Here is a 21,382-nt window from a genome sequence, read left to right as displayed (position 1 = left end):
AGCTTTAGGTTTGGTTGTTTGGGGAATTACTAGTAAACAAGTTAATACAAATAGGTCTTTAGAACAACTATGCTAATACTCAACAATGGCTAAATGTTATTAATATGGTACAAATTTGGTCAACATATGTAACTTTTTTGTGACTTAGTTTCCAAAACTAAGAATAATTAATGTTAGAAGAAAACATATTTTTCTTCAAAAATGTTTAGTCATTAACACAGAGATTTCACCTCTGGGAATCTATTTTAATGGGAAATGAAGACCCTAAATTTAGAAAAAAACACTCCCCCCCCCCCCCCCCAAACCATTGGAAATAAAATGTTCAACTACAAGAGAACAGCTAGGTAAACTATGGAACATTTAAATGTTTTGCTAAAAAGATAACAAGGAAAGTGCTTAGAATATCTTAGAAAAAATCTTCAAGAAATCCAAATGTATACATAGCATGACTCTGTTAATAAGAAAATCTCTATGGACAAAGGGGTAAAATCTAAAAAATAAGTCAGAATGTTAATTAAAATTGTGTATGAGTGGTGGAGAGGCTGATGACTTTTTCCGTATATAATTCTTTTATTTTTTTCAAAATTAGGAAGCAAAATTAAAGACAAGGCAGCAGAAAGACATCCCATGTTCATGAATCAGAAGAAAACACTGTTAAGATGGCAATACTCCCAAAACTGATCTATAGATTCAATGCAATCCCTAACAGAATTCCAGCTGACGATTTCTGCAGAAATTGACAAGCTGGTCCTAAAATTTTTATAGAAATGTAAGACCCAGAATAGTCCAAACAATCTTAAGTTACAAAAAGAAAAAAACAGATAAACAGGTCTTCATCAAAATTAGAACATTCTGTGTGTCAAAGGACATCAAGAAAATGAAAAAACTTACAGAATAAGAGAAAATATTTATAAATCAATATATGACAAGGGACTTATATCCAGAATATGTAAAACTCAACAATAAAAACAACAACAGATAAATAACCCAATTAAAATATGGGCAAAGGATTTATTTGCATAGGCACTTTTCCAAAGAAAATTTAAAATGGCCAATAGGCACGTGAAAAGATATTCAACATCATAAGCCATCATGAAAATATCAGTACAAATCAAAACCACAGTAGGATACCACTTCACACTCAGTTAAGATGGCTATAATTAAAAAAAGGAATAATAACAAATGTTGGCAAGGATATGGAGACACTGGAACCCTTATTTTTGGTCTTGAAAATAGACTAGAATTAGATTATGTTGATGACTGCCCAACTCTGAATATACTGAAGAACACTGGACTGTATAAACAGGTGAATTTGTGGTATGTGAATATATCTTGACATTTTATTAAGTCTCAAGGGGAAAAAAAGGTATAGGAAATAAAAACAAACAGCTATTTACCACATAGCTAAATTCTGAATAGAAAATATAATGATAGCAAGAATAATAACTCTCAATCTAACCAAAACTATGACCCTATGTTGGGAAGCTAGGGGGATGCTGCGTGTGCAAGTTTGGTAACCATGGGGACTGAATGCTCATCTTACAGAGCAAGATGTCAATAGATAATGATGAAACAGCAACAAAAAATCCCCTAAGAGATAAAAATACACAAATATTACTTGGAGATATAGGAGTAAGTATCAAACAGTTAGCTAAAAGATTTGAAGTTGTCACCCTCGGGAAAGAGGAACTATGATAGGGTATCTGGAGAATGCTATTTACCTTATTTAGCCCTGTAGAGTTAGTTGACTTGTTAAAGTATCAACACTTAAAATTTTTTTTTTAAAGAAAGCGGAAACCAAAATTAAATGCATCAAACAATTTATAGAAGTAGACTTAAGAGTGAAAGACTCCTCTGGAGTTTAGTTACCCTTGAGGTATCTTATAAGAGACTAAACAAGTCATTAGAAAAAAATGAGCGTATAGTCTCACCCTCAAATCCTCATTATTAGGCCTTGACGGCTAACATAATATGAAGTTTTAAGCTTGAATTTCAAGCTTATGTCTGACGAGCTATCGATAACATTTGGATTCCCTTTGGCTGGCTCTGGGCTTCCCTGGTGGCTCAGATGGTAAAGCGTCTTCCTGTAATGCAGGAGACCCGGGTTCGTTCCCTGGGTCAGGAAGATCCCCTGGAGAAGGAAATAGCAACCCACTCCAGTACTCTTGCCTGAAAAATTCCATGGACTGAGGAGCCTGGTAGGCTACAGTCCATGGGGTTGCAAAGAGTCAGACACGACTGAGAGACTTCACTTCTTCTTGGCTGGCTCAGTGCTTAGATTTTTGTTCTCGATTCCCTGTCACTCTCTTTAATTCTATCAGTTCAGTTATTACAAAACCCACATTCATGATCTTTTCAATATCCTGGTTTCTCATTTTCTTGACCTTCTTCTTCTACAATAGCCTTGTCCTTTCACTCACTCATTTCTTGGCCTTATTATTACCAGTACCTCCATTATTACTAAAAATCCTTCACTATCTCAATTTCAGCCACCACCTATTTTCCCAGTTCTCTTTAGCACTCCAGTGCCAACAATTCTCCATCCCCAAGGGACCCTCAATTCATTGATCCTACCACAGTCATGACTTTCCTTCCAAGGAGTAAGTGTCTTTTAATTTCATGGCTGCAATCACCATCTACTGTGATTCTGGAGCCCAGAAAAATAAAGTCAGCCACTGTTTCCCCCAGCCACTGTTTCCCCATCTGTTTGCCATGAAGTGATGGGACCAGATGCCATGATCTTCGTTTTCTGACTGTTGAGCTTTAAGCCAACTTTTTCACTCTCCTCTTTTACTTTCATCAAGAGGCTCTTTAGTTCTTCTTCACTTTCTGCCATAAGGGTGGTGTAATCTGCATATCTGACGTTACTGATATTTCTCCCGGCAATCTTGATTCCAGCTTGTGCTTCCTCCAGCCCGTCTACCTTCACCATGCCTGTATTTCTGCCTTCTGATCACTATGGATGAACAATCCACACCTCTGACATAGGCCTACTCTTCATCTTGTATATTCAAGATCATCTCCTCACTCAAGGAAATTGCTCCAGCAAATTTCCCTGCATCAGTTTTCTCCTGGACTAGAGGATCCTCCTAATCACATACAAAATGCTATATTCTCACTAAAAACAAACTTCAACATTGCTTCGTCCTCTAACTACCATTTCATTTTTCTTCTTTGCTTTCTAACAAGATTCTTTGAAAGAGCCTCCTCTCTTCCCATCCTCCTGAACAACACTCACACGCCACCAAAAACTGCTCTCACCAAGGTTGCTAAATAACCCCTGTACCGCCAAATCCAAAGGTCAGTTTTTAGCCCTCATCTTACCTGGCATGACAAAAACATTCAACCAAATTCATCCCTCTTCCCTTTACTTACTTTATACAATATTCTGTTTTTCTCTTACTTCTCTGGTTGTACCTGCTGTTTCACCTCTCCAACTTACAAATATTAGGATGCTCCAAGGCTCAGACCCCAGACTTATTCTCTTTTCCATATATAGCTACCTTTTACCTATATGATAATAAATTCCAAATTTACAACTCTAGCCCTGAACTGCAGAATCAAACATCTAACCACCTCTCTGACATCCCCATTTAGACATCTAATAATCATATCAAACAACATATCCAGCTGTACCCTCCCTCAAACTGCTCCTCCTGCAGTGATTCCTATATAGGTTAATGGTTAGTCCATCCTAGCTTCTCAAACCAAGAACTCTGATGTTATCCTTGACAACCTTCCCTCATATCCCACATCTGATCCCACAGAACCTTCTGTTGTCTTCATCATGGAAATATATCCGGAATTTGAAGACTTTTAAAAATTGTATCGTCTGCTACCTCTCTGGTCCAAGTTGCTGTTTTGTCCGCCAGAAACATTCTCAAAAATATCCACATGACTTATACTTTACTACTTCACTTTCTGTACTCAAGCACCATCTTTGCATTGAGGTTTCCATGGGCACCTAATTTAAAATTTTAACAGCATGCTGTTATTCTCCCATTCCTTCTTTCCTTTCCCCCAATCCATGTAATACTATCTAACAAGCAAATTTTATTTCTTTAACTTGTTTATTGACTCACACTAATATGTAAGCTTCATTTCTGATTCTTGATTCTTTTGATTACTGCAGAATCCACAGCAAATCAGAACAGTGCTTAGCACACAGTAGATGTTCAACAAATATTTAAAGAAATAAATCTACCAGTGTATTCCAGTGCCTTGTGCAGATAATAAACATGGTGTTCAGAAAATGTATATTAAAAAGAATGTCAGTAAGATGGTGCTTTCCCTCAAAAACATACTAAAACAAGATCAGATCTAGCTCATCATTCTGTACTGCAGAACTAAACCAATAAAAGCATAAAAAAAACTTAGAAAAATGCATGGGTTCCTTACCAAGGTCAGCTTTCACCTCTCTCTTCTTCTGAGAGGCCCATCCCACTATGGAGACTTTATCTCCTCCTGATTTCTCCTCTAAATCTCTATTCAAGCGCCAGACTTTCAGTGTATTGTCATCAGAGCAAGTAGCAATCTACAGAGAACCAGAATGGGAGTTAGTAAGTTTCAATCAAAGATTCACAACAAAGTAAAAAGTAGACATGTCTTTAAGGGCTCATGACTAGAGAGTTATTCTGTCTGATATAGAAAATACTACTAAAAGGTCAGATACTTTCATCCCTTGCTTTCAGAAATCATTCCAGATTTCCAAAGAAGTGGATCCTTTAGTTTCTTCTTTATATACATTCTGCGGGTATGACTTTTGTAACCAGTGATTTCTCAGCTAACCTAAAGCCCTACTATAAAACCAGGTTCATTTCATTTTCAAGAAGTTGGGCAAATTGTTATCTTTATCATCTTCTGTATAACTACAAAACATATATAATTAAGATGTTGTTTTTCTCTTACATGATCAATCAGTGTATGTCACTGACATTCAATTTATATGACTTTCTTCAGAATTCTTCAAGTTCTGGCGTATTGCAAGTAATGGGATCACTCCCAAGATCTGACTTAGCCCATGACTCTAGTATGCTGTGACAAGTAGCATGAAACCATTCCCTAAGATCCTTTTTCAGATAGGTAAAGGAGCAATCTGGGAAAACAACAAGTTCACTAGCCTGAAAGAAGTTAAAAATAACCTTTGCCCCTTTAAAAATATCTGACCGTTCCTAATCTTGGTCCCAAGCCTTTTATGGCAGAGAAAGTCCAGCTTGAAGAGCTTGTGGCAAATGGCCACTGGTACCAGAGCTGCTCCCTAGCATTTGTTTATATAATTTCTCTATTTCAGTAACTAAAGGGAGAGAGAAAAAAAGAACACACGTTCTCTTAAGTCTTGGCCCCCAAGAGGCTGGCAGCTTTTTCCTTTCCTTACTGGGAGGCCAAAAGAAGACACACATCTTTAACCGCTCAGAGAGATGCCTGGAATCCCCAGTTGTTTTACAGTCTATTATCTAGTTGTTACTCACAGAGCAACTACTAAGTCTGAGTGTCCGAAAATTAACATTATCTTATTTAATTCTCATAATCTAAAAGCCTGACACTCAAATAACCTCATCTACAAAACAAGAATGAAGTTATTTGCCCAAGGTCACCACACTTCAGTGGCAGAACTAGAATTTATTTATTTTTCAAACTTTAAACTTTTTATCTTTTATTGGGGTATAGCCGATTAACAATGTTGTGACAGTTTCAGGTGAACAGTGAAGGGACTCAGCCATATGTATACATGTATCCATTCTTTCCCAAACTCCCTTCCCATCCAGGCTGGCACGTAACAATGAACAGAGTTCCATGTGCTATACAGTAGGTCCTTGCTGGTTATCCATTTTGAATATAGCAGTGTGTACATGACCCTCCCTAACTGCCTAACTATCCCTTTCTCCCAGCTCAGAGCTAGAATTTAAATCCAAGTTTTTTCAACTTTAAAGTCTAAATCTTTTTTCTTTAAAGTAGGTATTCCTAATTCTAGGGTAGGGACAAGATTATTTTAAAGACCCTTTTGAAAAGGCGGTTGTTAAATGAATATGGGAAAACAGCCCTGCTACTTCCTTTGAGTCTTTTCTGTGCATAGAGATAAGGACAATATACAATGGATGAAGAAAAATGACATGATTAACTGAGTAATTTGAAAAAAATTCATCTTGAAGTTCTATGAAGATATAAAATTCCTCATTAAAAGCAGATATTTCACCGGAAATCACATGGAAACTTAAGAGGGAAAATGTCACTGGGATGTAATTATTGGTGATTAAAGCAATGATTTAAAAAAAAGTCTATCATGAGCTCATCACAGGAATGGCTATACAGGGATACAGAAATAAAAGCAAATCCATAGTAGTACTTAAAAGCTAGCAGGGATATCCTGAGTAGATCAGACCATGAGAAGATTCTAGAAGATAGAAAAACAGACAGGCACAATAGGCAACAAACCTTCAAAACATAATAGACAAAATGGAGCTCTCCACAGAAGGAACATTTCCAGTAAATCCAAAATAACCCAGAGACCAAAGGTGGGGACTGGAAGAGTGAGTGGACCTGAGGTCACTATTATATGAAATCCTTATATATATATGGAATTTAGTGTTTCAGGGATTTCTGCCTTTCGGGTTTTTAAAATTTGTTTAAAGTATCACTATTAAAAAATTATTTTAAAGTGAGTATATTTTCTTCTTTTCAGAGTGTCTATTAACAGTTTAGAGTTACTTCTTCCATAGTTTAGTCACAGACAGGCAAACATTTTAAGACTTCACAGTAAGCATTTTTCAGGTATGTGAGAAGCCAAACTGGTCTGTGAAGAATAGTCAAAATGTTACTTTTAATACATATTAATAATATATACAAAGTCAGAAACACTAGTTTTCTTCACTTTAGATTTTCGTTTCACCTTAATTTAAAGATGAAATTTTACTAACGTTAAAAATTTAAATTCTATGTTTAGGAAAGGAATGACTCTAGAGAACCAAGAAATCCACTTGGTAGGAAAAACAGAATGTGTGATTAATGATGATATAGATTCTGGATGGTCTCTAGATCTTTAAATGTTTATTTAAACATAAAAGTCTGTATTGGGAAAATCTACAAATCTGTGATCTTTTAAACCAGCTACAGAGATTCGCTTACAAACCTTTGTGAAGTCTGATGGACACCAGCACACAGATGTGACCTCTTGAGAATGACCCAGGAGCACAGTAGGAGGATGCCAGGGCATGGAGACCTATCACACCATCAAAAACAAACAAGTCAGCAGGGCAGTGTTAGGTCTCCCAGACAGAGGCTTTAAATTTATCCATACTTGTACCTTAGACAGCTTTAGAGTTGTTACCTAAAATCCCTAGACATGCCTAGTTATAGCTCAGAAAAAGGGGCTCAATGGGTAATAAAAGTATTTCTGTCATTAATCTGAGAAAACAGATGGAAAACAACCAAAATAAGTAAACAGTATGAGGTAAGATACCAGGACAGGTCTTATTTCAGATCAGGACTACTTAGTTATACATATTTCGATTAAAATTCAAGACTGAAAGGGTGAGTTTCAGCAGCTAGGTATAACACTTCAAGTGGAACCTAGACTAAATTTTAGATCTTATCTAGTCAGCTACTTCCAGGAACACTGCACTTACTAAATCCAGAAGGTACTTGAGAAATGGTAGCAGATCTCTTGGGACCAGGGGGTAGTCTTTCTTCCAAAAGTACTCATTGACTTCTATGAAAGCCCAAAGTTATACTCCTTCATTTTGAAGAGGGAAAAGCTATATTCTGCATGGCACTTTGGTTTTTTTTTTTTGGAAAAAAAATTTCTCTGAAATTTTATTTTCAGCTCATTTGCTTAAAGAAACTGAATTTTCAAGTTAAGTATTATCACATTTTAATGTACAAAAAAAGGGTCACATTGTGCAGTACTACACAGGTGACTAAGAATGATATTTTCCCCCTCACTGGATGCTATTAGTGATGTGCGTTTGACAGGTGACTCATTCAAGAGCTGTCAATCCCTGTCAGGGGCCATGGGCATTAATCAGCACAACACAAAGAGTACAGACTCACATAGCTATTATTAGCATATGTGTTTGAAAAAGAGAAATTATTCTCTTCTCATTTACCTGAGACTCTGAATCATTGCTCATTCCTATGAAGGAGGAGGCAGCACTCTGGGAAGAATATTTGGAAGAATGACTAAGTAACTTAATGGACTCCTCAGACTGTAGTTAAGCGATTCGATACAGTGATTCATAAGGTATCCAACTCAATTATTACTACTCCTCTCCTGAGTTAAATGGCACTTATATAATGATTCAAAAGGCCAGAGAAGACAAAGAGCAGAATCTGATTTGCCTTGCTGGATTAATTAACGTTTAACAGAAAAGGAGGCTTTTCTTTGAGCTCTAAAGGGATCTCACTGGCGGCCTACTTCTACAATCCCACAGAACTCATTCTCACAAGGTGGCATATTTTAGAAAAGATTTTCAAGACAGACTCTAATAATCTCAACAGTCACAGAAATTCTCAATGGTCCCAGCCTATAAAGCTTCCCTTTACCCAAGACCCAAGGAGGAGGGGTAACAGCAAATTAAAAGAGGAAATCCTTATGTCCTCCTGACCCTCCTGGGTAAAAACATAGTATTTTACTCCATGTATTTACTTGCTTGTTGCTTCTAGCTCATCACCTCACGGTACTGCCCCTTCCTCAGTTTCCTAGGCATTACATATACCTAGGAGAACCTGAGTGTCTATATCGAAGATTAAAATAAATGTCAAGAAAAAAAAAGTGTCCACCAACAGAATGTATATACATTTCTGCATTTATCTATAGGATATAAGAGGAAAAAAAAAACCCCCAAAGATAGACCTGTTGGAAAAATTTTTTATAATTTGATAATAAGGCAGGAATAAAAATAGTAATGATAAAAGTCAGCATTTATTGAATGATTGCCATGAACCAGGTACCTTACATAGCATTAAAAGTGAAGGGAGGGTGTCTAAAAAGTTAAAAACATAGAATTAGTTAACATATGACCCAGCAATTCTACTCTTGGGTATACACTCCCAGGAGAATTGAAGACATATTCAAACAAAAATCTGTACATGAATGTTTGTAGTAGCTCTGTTCATAAAGCCAAAAAAGTGGGGACTTCTCCCGTGGCCCAGTGGTTAAGAATCCACCTTCCAATGCAGGAGACATCGATTTCCTCCCTGTGGGGGGAACTAAGATCCCACATGATGAAGGACAACCAAGTCACCACATTGGAGAGAAGTCTGTGAGATGCAATAAATGATCCCGCATGCTGCAACTAAGACCGGATGCAGCCAAATATATAAATAAATAATTTTTTAAAAAGCCAAAAAGTGGAAAAGTTTAAATGTCCATCAACTGATAAATAGACAAATAAGGTCTAAACATACAACCGACTATTCCTCCATAAAGAGGAATGAAGTACTGATACATATAACAAAATGGATAAATTTTATGAAAGCAAAGCCAGACATAAAAGATCATGTCTATATATAATTCCATTTATAGGAAATCTTTAGCATAGGCAGATCGATGGAGACAGAATGCAGGGTAGCAGTTGCCAGAAGTTGGGGGCGGGGAGGAATGGAGTGACTCCTAAAGGTTATGGGGTTTCTTCTGGGAGTGATAAAAATCTCTAGGAATCAGATGGGATGGTTGCACAATACTGTGACTATACAAAAAAAAAATCACTGAACCATACCCTTTAAAATGACTACAATGGTGAATTTTACAGTATTCAAATTCTATCTCAATTTAAAACAAAAAGTGGAGGGAGGGCGTGTTGTAGGCTGGAATGAGAGCTTATGTCCAGCAAGTTTTTATGAATGTTAGTAACAAGTGTTTTCACAGTTAAGGACTATCCTAGCATGGTAAAGTATATTTGGTGACTACTCTGAAGAAGATTAATTTCTTCTGATGAAATTCAGGTGACTTAAATCTTTCATTCTTATTCAAATATGTTTTTATTTATTGTCACTCATTATAATATTCATTATAACAATTATAATAAAAATATTATCATAATAACATGATTTCACTTTTGAAAACCTCCCTCTACTTTTAAATAGGAAGAGGAGACTATTAAGTCCAAGAGACATTAACATCTATGCATTCTGGGAAAGGTCAAAACACAAAAAACTGTCCTCTCTTACAAATTTCAGTTGTTACAGAATAAAGGCTTAATTCAAGGCAGGAGAAATTCCTAAGTTAAAACTCTCAGAAAAATGAAGGTACCTTTATAAGCAACTGGCCTTAACCTATAGACCTCATAAAACATTTTGTATACTTGAACAGGCAAAAAAGATCAGCACCTTTCCTCAAAAAACCTCCTTACTCTGCCCAGTTAGAGACCAAACCTAATCTTCATTTCTGCCATGAGATCATTTACACTTCCTAAAGTGTCAGGCTCAATGTTTTGCCAGTCAGCGGTAGAATGACGGTGCCAAATCAGTTTATTTATAACCACTTCAATACTATTCAGTGGCTCTATCAGAAATGAACCAGGGAAGGGGGGGCAGGGGTTAGGGTAGGACAAGGGGTAGGAAATTAAATAAGAAAAAACCATAATATTAAATCTTTTTATTCTTGGGCCTCAGTGTCAGAAAGCCTAATTAAATTACATCTCCTCTTTGCAGGGCAATAGTTAGGACTGGAAGGCCATTCATTCTCTTCTGCCCTGACATTTAAAACTCCATTCTTTCACCCTATTTTCTTACACCCATGGGCACTTTTGGCATAGGAAAATCCTTACACCTGAGAGAATTCTGACCTAATGGCCTGACTACTCAGCTTGCGTGCAACTGTTTTTAAATTACACACTACATCCCACCCCCCTTTTCTTACCATGGAAAAGAGAAATTGAGCCATCTCACTAGGCAAATTCAATTTTAGGAGCAGTAAGTTTGCCAAGATCTCAAATATCAGAACCTGCACACTGAGTTATGTGTAGACAGGCAGGAGAACATCATGTCTGAACCACATCACTCAGCACCGACATGTGACCCAGCCTAGAATTCAGAAAGGGTCACTCATGCGTGTGATACCCACGGACTGGATGTTTTAAAATGAGCTACTAATGAACAGCCAAGTATCTTTACTGCTTGTCTTAAAGGAGAGGAAGCATCCCTCAACCCAGATTTCCTGGAACCAAAAAAAAAAAGCAATCCTTTGTACTAGAGCTAAGAGGAACTTTAGAAATTGGCAATAAAAAAAAAGAAACAAAACAAAGCCAGAAAACAAACAAAAGTATTGGCAATAAACTATACATACACACACACACACACATAACTATATATATAATTAAAAAACTGATTTTAAAATATCATCAGTGCCTACGTTGTTTTTTGCATAATCCTTTATTATGTTTTTTGGTATGTTTGAAATTTTATTATTTAAGAAAAAAATTTAAAAGATACTGACCTTGGTAGGAATAAAATCCTCTAGCTAAGTTGGGAACCAAAGCAGAAAAAGGAATGTAGGTAAGATAGTGAGGGAAGGAAAAACCAAAAGATAATAAATATGCAGCATAAGACCAGATTATGAAACAGAAACATTAGTGCTAGTCACACAAAGTTTAAAGCTCAAGTAAGAAGAATTTTATAGACTAGAAGTTATGTAAAACTAAAAGATGAGGGTCTCAAGTATATATTTTATAAGAAATTTTTCATTTAAAAATACAGTAGGTGTGTGTGAAGAAAAAGAGGCAAGGTCAACAAAAAAGCATTTTGGATAGAACAATATCTCCACCCTGTGATCATCTAGGTTATTGTTACTAAAGCGTTTGAGAAGATAGTGTTACATTTAATCATTTTTTAGTACCTTCCTCAGGACTAGTTGAAATTAAGCTGAAGTATTATGCCTCATATCTGATAGGATATACCCCTGTCCTGCATTCAAGATATGACTTCCTAGAAGTTGGCAGGACTAAAGATGATACAACTGTCTCCTAAAAAAGGGATTTAATAATATTGAACCTACAGCTCTATGAAGTTGCAGTCACTATGATTCTAAAATCTAAAATCAATAAACTTTGATCATTTATTTCACCAATGTCTATGACATTTATGAAATTATAGGGCAATCCAGAAAATAATGATTTCTAGCCCTAGGAAAACACCTTAATGCTCTTTTTCTTTGAACTCAGACATTTCTATAATTAATTATTCCACAAGAGCCATTTTCCGGCGGTTAGCAAGTGCTACTTGTATTTCAATTTTCTCCGCTTGACTTCAAATGAATAGCTTTAAATTTCTTAGCCTATAGTAGCTGCTTTAGAACCACTATTTAAAATATAAAAACAAAAAATTATAAATTTGTGTAACAGAAACAGGGAATCTGTAAAATAAATAAATGAATAAATAATGCTATTAAAGAAATACAAAACTGACAAAGCAGCCACATCTGTTTTAATAACCTGACAACTAGCCACTTAGAGGAGTAAGAAATACAATTATTACATGAATATTTTTGAATGAGTGTTTTGTGCAAGGTTCTATGGGTGATTGGGGTGTAGGATTCTAGGATCCAAATACTGTATTGTATTACTGTACCAAATTATTACAAAATTTTATGAGAGTCTGAAAACACAGGGTAGTAAGGCAGTACAGCATGTTTTTCCAGGAAGCAAGACAAAGTATTTAAGAGTCTTTCCAGCGTTCTGAATTCTCAAGTTCCTCATGATCTGTAAATCTGCTGGAGGATAAGGATTTCGATTTCTGGGAAGCGTACCGTGAAAGTGTGATGTATTTTGTCACAGTCAAGGTGAAGTTTCGGCTGTATCAAGAGGCAAAAAGCAATTTTTACTAAACATCTGATATAGAAAGGCTAAAGTTTAGTAACTTACCTTCCAGATGTAGGCAGCTTCATCACTTGAGCCACTGACTAAAAACTGGTCATCTGGACTAATACTGGATTTAACATAAAAGGTAGAGTTCTGATGTCCATTGAAGACAGCCACTGCCAGAAGGAAAAAAATCAAATTACTTGGTTCTTTTTATTTCCAGTTTTCAAATAAATGCAGACAGTATACATATCCTATTAAGTTTTATTAATGTATTGACTAATGAAGCAGATGATCGAGCAAGTCAGCAAATAAAAAAGAACTGGACACTGGCAGAAAAAGAAAGGAAATCCTAGGAAAAGGCTTTATGTTAGACCAATCTCATGATTTAAGCCCAAATACTTGGTACAGAGTTAGCTATAGAGAAGAAAGTGACAAAAAATATTCTTAAAGGAAGAACAGAGCCAGTGTCCAATCATTCTTTAGTAAAAATGCCTTTGTTAGACCCTCTCTTTCCACTCCAGGCTAGGTTTTTTTCCATTGCATTAAACATTGGTCTTTCTTCCTTTAAACTTCAAATCTCTTAAGGATATATTTCACAAATATCTTTTTCTTTCCTCACTAGACTTCAGACTTTATAATGCTTTGAACAGAGGAAATCTTCAAACATTTGCTGTATGAATAGGTAAAAATCAGTGAAAGGAGAGTTAAGATTTACGGATAGTCTATTTGAGATGCAGTAACCTTTAAACTTGACTTTAAGTAGGCTGAAGAGGACAAGTGGCCAATGAGGTAAACTACATATTTATACGTTAAGATACTTCAACTAAATTAGGTTTAGACTTCTCACTATCCAATCTAGCATAATGTGCTGCTGCTGCTAAGTCGCTTCAGTCGTGTCCAACTCTGTGCGACCCCATAGACGGCAGCCCACCAGGCTCCCCCTGTCCCTGGGATTCTCCAGGCAAGAACACTGGAGTGGGTTGCCATTCCCTTCTCCAATGCATGAAAAGTGAAAAGTGAAAGCAAAGTCGCTCAGTCGTGTCCAACTCTTAGCAACCCCATGGACTGCAGCCTACCAGGCTTCTCCATCCATGGGATTCTCCAGGCAAGAGTACTGGAGTGGGGTGCCATTGCCTTCTCCGAGCATAATGTGCTTGTTACGTTAATTCCATCCTAAGGAGACCAAAACCTGTGGCCTCAGGCATCAGAACTCTACTAGGAAATAAAAGAAAAAAAGTATCTCAGTCATTGGAAAATTTAAGGATACATTCAGGAAGGAAAAAATACTTCACGCCAATCTTCTAATGGAGGGGGAAAAAAAATTATTATTGGAAGGACTGATGTTGAAGCTGAAACTCCAATATTTTGGCCACCTGATGCGAAGAGCTGACTCGTTGGAAAAGACCCTGATGCTGGGAAAGATTGAGGGCAGGAGGAGAAGGGGATGACAGAGGATGAGATGGTTGGATGGCATCACCGACTCAATGGACATGAGTTTGGGTGGACCCTGGGAGTTGGTAATGGACAGGGAGGCCTGGCGTGCTGCAGTTCATGGGGTCACAAAGAGTAGGACATGTCTGAGGGACTGGACTGAACTAACAGCTTTCCATAAGTACTCACAAAAATCTCTTCCTTTTGCTAGAATAAAAAATAGGATTAAAAAACAAACTTTGTATTTAAAGCTCTTCAAGAAAAACCCTGCATCTCAAATACACTGCCACATCAAATACTGCAACTGTTAAAGTTAAGCAAGACATGAATCAATTCAGATACGTTATTATAGTTACTATGACAGATAAATCCTCACAAAATAAACAAGATCCTTTATTCTGAATGCACTTCCAAAACTATAATTGTTCATCTTTCTCAGCTCTTAGCTTTGAATGGAAAACTATAGACCAAATTTTCCACTAAACTCTTAAGTATTTATTGCCCTCTGCTGGTCTAAGAAAGCCAACATAAAGTTCATAGAAAAAAATCCTTCTAAACCTATATTGGCTTTAATTTGTTTAATTGTTGACAATTTGGGCTCTTAAAATGCTTCATTAAGATGCTTCAGAGTCGTCCTTATAAACATCACTTAGTATAATAAAATGCTGTGAATTAAAGGTATAGAAGATCAAGTACTGAGTTCAGGACCTTAAGTTTTGAAAAAGACAAGCAATTACTAGATCTCTCTTTCTCACACACACATCTGTCAATTTCTAAGGAACATACCTATCTGCCTACCCAACTACCTATTTATATATGAGAGCCAGTCAAACAATTTCAGGAGCACAGAGAAAAGGTTACTTAATTATTAGTTAAGTGGCCTTGGGCATATTTGTTTGATGGCAGAAGAACAACTAAATTTAAGGCCCCTTTTGGTGTCACACATAACAAAATGATATAGAAAAAGCTCTTGGACATCTGATAATATAATTAGGCTTTCATCTTCCAGGGAAAAATTTTGAAGAGTTTGTTTTATATGACTAAATAAATCAGGAGTTGTTCAACTTCTAATTTCAACCAAGGAGACAGCAAGCAAAGTTATAAAACCTCTTTCCTTTTCCAAACATTCTTACTCTTGTTTAGACAATATCAGACCTAATGCAGGGCATTAAAAATGCCACGTATGATACTGTCATAGGTATTGAAGTCCTAATAATGGCTTGGGGTCAGCCTTAGGAAACTTTTGTAAATGTCCAGCTAAATTCTGCACTATTTCAAGATTTCTTTTTTATCAATGCATCTTACTTTAGTGGGAACTGGGTAGCTCTAGGAATTGGTTATAGAATTCAAAGTCTTTTTCTGACAGTTATATATGAGAAGTAAGTAGGTAGGTTACAAGTATGTAGCTTGCTTAAACAATTGATAATGTCCTTAAAATGATGTCACTCTAACCCTCTTGAGAGTATGCTTGAGAAACTAATTTTTTAAAATGTCTTTTATTAGCTTTATATATTCCACTTATAAATATATGTAATATATATAAATATAAAATATATAAGCTTTTTATAGTCCACTTATAGATTATATATTCCACTTATAATTTTCTTAAAGGAAAAAAAAAGTGAGATTAGGGAAAACATCCAGAGATAAAATAGCCTCTGTCCAACATTAAGGAGAAGGCTGAGGTAGGTAGGAACTATTTTGAGGGCTTAAAACTAAGCCCCCTAATTTTAACAAATAACCCACACACAGGACAAAAGCTGAACAGAACAGCCTTCTCTATCCCACAAATATCGAAATAATCTGAAGTATACCTAAAGGGGCATAATTTCGGGAAAGACTTATTATTAAAATTAAGCCACCAAATGGAGCAGGATTCTGTTCACTTGTGAAATCATCACAAGGTAAGTACATCTATGAATTACAACATCACTGGAGCTAATCAAAGACCCCAAAGCCCCTATATGTCTTCATAAATTCAGTACAGAAAAAACAAACAACATTAAGTTATCATTAATGAAAAAAACCCACATCATTTTCCAGGAAAGAATCTGAATGACTAAGATCCTACCTGGAGAAGTCTTTAATCCAGTCATATTGAACATGTAGATGTTGTCATCTGTGCAGTTAGCAAATAAAGTGGAGCCAGTAGAATCCAAAATCAGACTTGAGTATCCTGGAAAAAGGAATTGGAGTTAGCAAGTGCTGATGGCAGAGTATCAGAGGTGAAAATGATCTTAATCATTTCATAAGAAGTATCATCAGAATTCTTATTCCCCCAAATTTCTACAAACCAAAATTATTCTTCTGAGTTTTTGTAACTTCAAAAAGATACTTTCATATACTAGTTTCTCAAGTCAACTGAGAATAACAGTTGCTGAAAACTAGCTTGATATTTATTTCAAAATTTTGACAAAACTTACATATCCAAAAAAGCCCTACAAAAGAGTCCTACAGAACACAAAGGCTTACCTAGTTTTCGAGTGCTGCTACCTGGGTACAAGAAAGACTTGGATGCTATGGGTTCCTGTCGATAAGCAGTGTAATTCTTACGTAAATCCCATATTTTGATTATGCTAAAAATCAAGGTGAAGAAATAGTTATTTTGTAGTCCTTTTCCAACACCAATCAGTTTCAACTATGTTTGAATGCGAAATGACTTTAATCTAATTCCTCTAGCACATCAACTAGCTACAGTGAGGATATTTCATTGGGAAACGGATTGAACTATTTCATACTCTTGTCTCCAATGTCAGGCTAACAATTCTAGCAGAACGGAAACAGATGTGTTCTGACCCACAGATGGGTTGCCCTGAGTTTACTTCTAGAGAGCGGAAAAGGAAGATGAAGGTTGAGTGCTGATAGTCATTGTTTCATTGTTTTCAGGAAAAAAAAAAAGAAACACTTCCTAAACCTTTAACATTCCGCATGTAACCTTTGACATCATTAAGTATGAAATTGTGTCCCTATGGTTGTATCTCTATACATTAACTCTTTAAGAAATCTAGTGTAAACAACTTTTCCTGTGAAACAGAGTATTTGTACGTTTCAGCTATTGGGATAATTTTCCTAATTTTCGAGATCTACTTTGTAGACAACTTGAAAACACAAGCTTGGTTATAAAAGGGCAGTATTCCTTGGAAAGAAAGCTTTCACAAAGAAAGCCATTTACAAATATAACTAATAACCTTTGGATAATCCTTCATTTGTGCCTGAGAATTTGGTCCACAGAAGAGTTTTAGTGTTTAGAAGACACAACAGAAATCTTAGTTTATTAAGCCATCCTACTTTTAAATTAAATTTTTTGAAGGGAGGGATATCTTGGGAGGTATAATGGGCAAAAAGGGGGCAAAGAAGAGTATTTTAAAAAGAAAGTGGCCCTATACTCAATGAATTTAAACTCCAACAAATAAAAAATCAAGAAGTATCACAAACTTATATGGAAGCCAAAAATTCAGACCAATCATGGATAGAAAGTATGTGAAAGTCCTTAGGCCTTAACATCAATCTAGTTAGAGTACTCCCTGAATTGCCAATTACATGCCCAGAATCAGGTTCCATCTTTTAGGATACTACTAAACCAGAGAAGATAAAACCCAAAATATAGGCATATCTTGTTTCACTGTGCTCTGCAGATATTCCATTTTTTCCACAAATTGAAGGTTGTGGCAAGTCTATAGCCATTTTTCCAACAGCATTTTCTCATTTCATGTCTCTATGTCACATTTTGGTAGTTCTCCTAATGCTTCAATTTTTCATCATTATTATTTTTGCTATAGTGATCTGTGATCAGTTGTCTTTGATGTTACCATTGTAATTGTTTTGGCATTTTCCACCAATAAAATATTTTTAAATTAAGATCTATACATTGACTTTTTTAGACACAATGCTATCTTACACACAACAGACTACAGTATAATATAAACATATCTTTTATATATAATGGGAAACCACTGATTAAATTATGCAGCACAGATAAGCAAGTTACCCATCAAGCTTCTCTGTAACAGCAGCAGCAGCAGCAGCAGGCGCCAACGCTGCTCCTAAGTGCTAGACAATGTGCTAACTGTGACAGTTACCTCATTTAATTATTTGAGCAAGAGTCCTAATAACTAGATATTTTCCAGTGTGATCTAGAGTTCTTCTCAGCTGGGTACTATGTTGAAAGTTAAAAGCACACACATTAAATTACAATGGGACTAGGTGACTTCTCCATCACAGTTCATGAAAGAAACCTCATCAAAAGAACCAAGAAATAAAGACTCTTCTTACCCATCCACGGCTCCTGCTGAGACTAATGTGTTCTCATCTTGAAAGAGGACCACAGTAACACTCTGCTGGAAATCCTAATAGCACAAGGAAGAAAAAAAAGAAGGAAATCCTATCTGGGGTATAACAATCTTCATTAAGAGACCAAGGTGCTAAAATGATGCCTTTATTCCCTAAATTGAACTAGACTAAATCTTTCCCCTCCAATCCCAGTCACACATATATTGCAGACCAAGAAGTAATTTTAGCAAGAAAATGATCAATTTATATCATACTATGAACACTTTGACTTGCACTCAAGAAAAAAACTGGTGATTAACACAGTATTTTAGTACCTGTCTAAGCCTACTGGCTATACTTATATCATTCCTACTGTGTATCCTTAGGAAACTCATTTAACTTGTGCATGTTTTATCTATAAAATCTTGCTATCTTTCCAGATTACCATATAGGAGTCTCTTAAGAATTATAGATGAAAGATGGTTACATGCTCTGAAAAATCTAAAGGAGCTAGTGGAGGTTTACCTCCTAATTGATGTTAAGTTTTCTTGGCCCCAGAATCTGATGAAGTGTCTGAAAAGTTAACTTATTTTAACTTCATCTGGCCTCCAAAGACTACATGCTAACCCTGTCAGTTTCCATTCATGCCAATATAATTTAAGTCCTAATGTTTTAGCAGCCACATATCTCCAAAATATTAATTTAGACCCTACAGACCAGGAATACTAGAAAAATTAAGAAACACTGATAATTTTTTTTTAAAGAAAAAAGCTATATTATGGGCACTGTTTGAACTCGGACTGTAAAACGCTAAAGAGATACTTATATTTTTCCCAATGTTCCTCAAAATATTTTGAAATCTTTTGCCAAAATAAAAAAAATAAAAATAAAAAAACTCACATCTGTTCTGCAGTTGTATTTTGAAAACAACAGGGATTCCTTTGCCCTACAGAATATGGTACCATGGTACTTAATATGCTTTTTAAACCACACATCTCCCTCTCCTAATGAGTTATTCTACTGTAGATGATGTGCATGCATGGAGATCTCTAGGGATGAGTTTCAGGAAACTGAATTTTTAACATATTTCCCAAGTGACTCTGTTGCACCCTAGAGTTTGAGAATCAGTACTGTAGGTACTGAATGAGTATTAAACAATAAACCACTGATATCAAGAGGAAATAAAGCCTCTCATTCACTAACTGAATCACTCTCATTTTATGCCCAACAAATTCCCCAAAATGAGACTCTACGATGCTGTCAAGATCTGTGCACATGTACACAGCTATAAAACCTTACCACAGAAGGAGCAAGCCCTTTGGAATTCTGTTTCTTCTTAGGTTTTGAAGGGGTTTGCTTGTCTAAGGTATTATGAGCTCCGCTGATTTGGTTCACTTGCCTGTAAAATCCATCTGAAAAGTATTTTTTTCAGAACATAATTGGTTTAGGTTTCAGAAATTTATTCTCATACTGAATATAACGTTTATATATAAGATCTCAAAATTATACTGTTTTAAATAAGTAAAATTAGAAGCCAGCAGGGTCACTGTGCTATAATCTCTTATGTGAGATTATAATATATAAAAAGGAAATAAGCACATGGATATTTATAGCAGCTTTATTCTTAATTGCCCAAATCTGGAAGCAACCAAGATGTCCTTCAGTAGGCGAATGTATGAATAAAAGTGTGGTATAAGTAGACAATGATATATTATTCCATACTAAAAAGAAGAAAATGAGCTACCAAGTCATGAACAGACCTTAAATACGTATTACTAGGTGAGAGAAGGCAATCTGACAAGGCTATATATACTCTAGGGTTCCAATTACATGACATTCCGATAAAGGGAACACCATGGAGATAGTGTAAAAGATTAGTGACAGCCAGGGTTTAGGAGGGAGGGTATGATGACTAGTGGAGCACAGAGGATTTTTAGGGAAGAGAAACTACTCAGTACGATACTGTAATGGCAGACACATGCCAGTTATACATTTGTCAAAACCAAGAGCATGTATAATACCAACAGTAAACCATAATATTAAGTAAGTACAGATGGACCCTGGGTGATAATGGTGTATCAGTGTGGGTTTGCCAGTTGTAACAAATGTCCAACTCTGGTGCAGGATGTTGACAGTGGGAGAGACTGTGAGGACAGTGGGTATATCCGTACAGAGGACTCTGCATTCTGCTAAATTTTGCTGTGTATCTAAAGCTGCTCTAAAAAACAGTCTATTACAAATAATTTTCAAAAAAATGACATAAGCAGGGAGACAATCATTTGTTGTCGTTCAGTTGCTAAGTCATATCTGACTCTTTTGTGACTCCATGTACTCTAGCCCACCAGGCTTCTCTGTCCATGGGATTTCCCTGACAAAATACTGGAGTGGGTTGCCATTTCTTTCTGATATGATCACTGCTTTCTGCTTAATGGCATCAGGGGGCAATGTGAGTATAATTAAATTTAATTTAATCCAATTCTTTTAAGTCCTCAAATTTTTAAAATTAAAATGAAAGATCATGTACTAATAATTTCAATTCCATTAATAATTTAGATAAATGGCATTATAGTTCATTAGGTAAATATGGAGGGTAATACTTGAAGAAATCACTAAGAACCTGAGAACCAGAGAATTAGGGATTATGAACCTGTGCCCCCTGGTGGTAAACAGGTGAAATCGATTCTTTCATTCAAAATTATTATGGAGCAATACCACATTTGTCAAAATTAAAACGGAACTAGATTACCTTTTTTGTTGCACCTGGTGTCCCAGACCATAATGTTGCCATCTCTACCCCCTGTACAGAAGACAGCTGTAGACACATAAATAGTTTATCAAGAAGTTAACAAAACCAGTCAATGACACATATATTTCAATTTATTAATAAG

General features: G+C 35.9%; 1 protein-coding gene across 4 annotated transcripts in view; it reads right to left on the bottom strand.

Annotated features, from left to right (window-relative positions):
- Positions 1-21,382, bottom strand: part of DTL (denticleless E3 ubiquitin protein ligase adapter) — a 43,809-nt gene that overhangs the window by 6,489 nt on the left and 15,938 nt on the right. For all 4 annotated transcript variants that reach the window (XM_081489741.1, XM_081489740.1, XM_081489739.1 and 1 more), the window contains exons 6-13: positions 21,241-21,306; positions 19,794-19,906; positions 18,498-18,571; positions 16,698-16,801; positions 16,297-16,401; positions 12,855-12,967; positions 7,127-7,216; positions 4,399-4,534 (exon numbers count right to left, since the gene is read on the bottom strand). In XM_081489741.1, coding sequence (XP_081345867.1) covers positions 4,399-4,534; positions 7,127-7,216; positions 12,855-12,967; positions 16,297-16,401; positions 16,698-16,801; positions 18,498-18,571; positions 19,794-19,906; positions 21,241-21,306 — 801 coding nt within the window. The remainder of the gene's footprint in view (positions 1-4,398; positions 4,535-7,126; positions 7,217-12,854; positions 12,968-16,296; positions 16,402-16,697; positions 16,802-18,497; positions 18,572-19,793; positions 19,907-21,240; positions 21,307-21,382) is intronic.

The sequence above is a fragment of the Giraffa tippelskirchi genome, chromosome 5 (assembly GCF_054371585.1).
Source record: "Giraffa tippelskirchi isolate mGirTip1 chromosome 5, T2T-mGirTip1v1.2.pri, whole genome shotgun sequence".
In the NCBI taxonomy this organism is placed as follows: Eukaryota; Metazoa; Chordata; class Mammalia; order Artiodactyla; family Giraffidae; genus Giraffa; species Giraffa tippelskirchi.
Note: the sequence above shows the minus strand (reverse complement) of the source record. Positions and strands in the feature narration are given on the sequence as shown.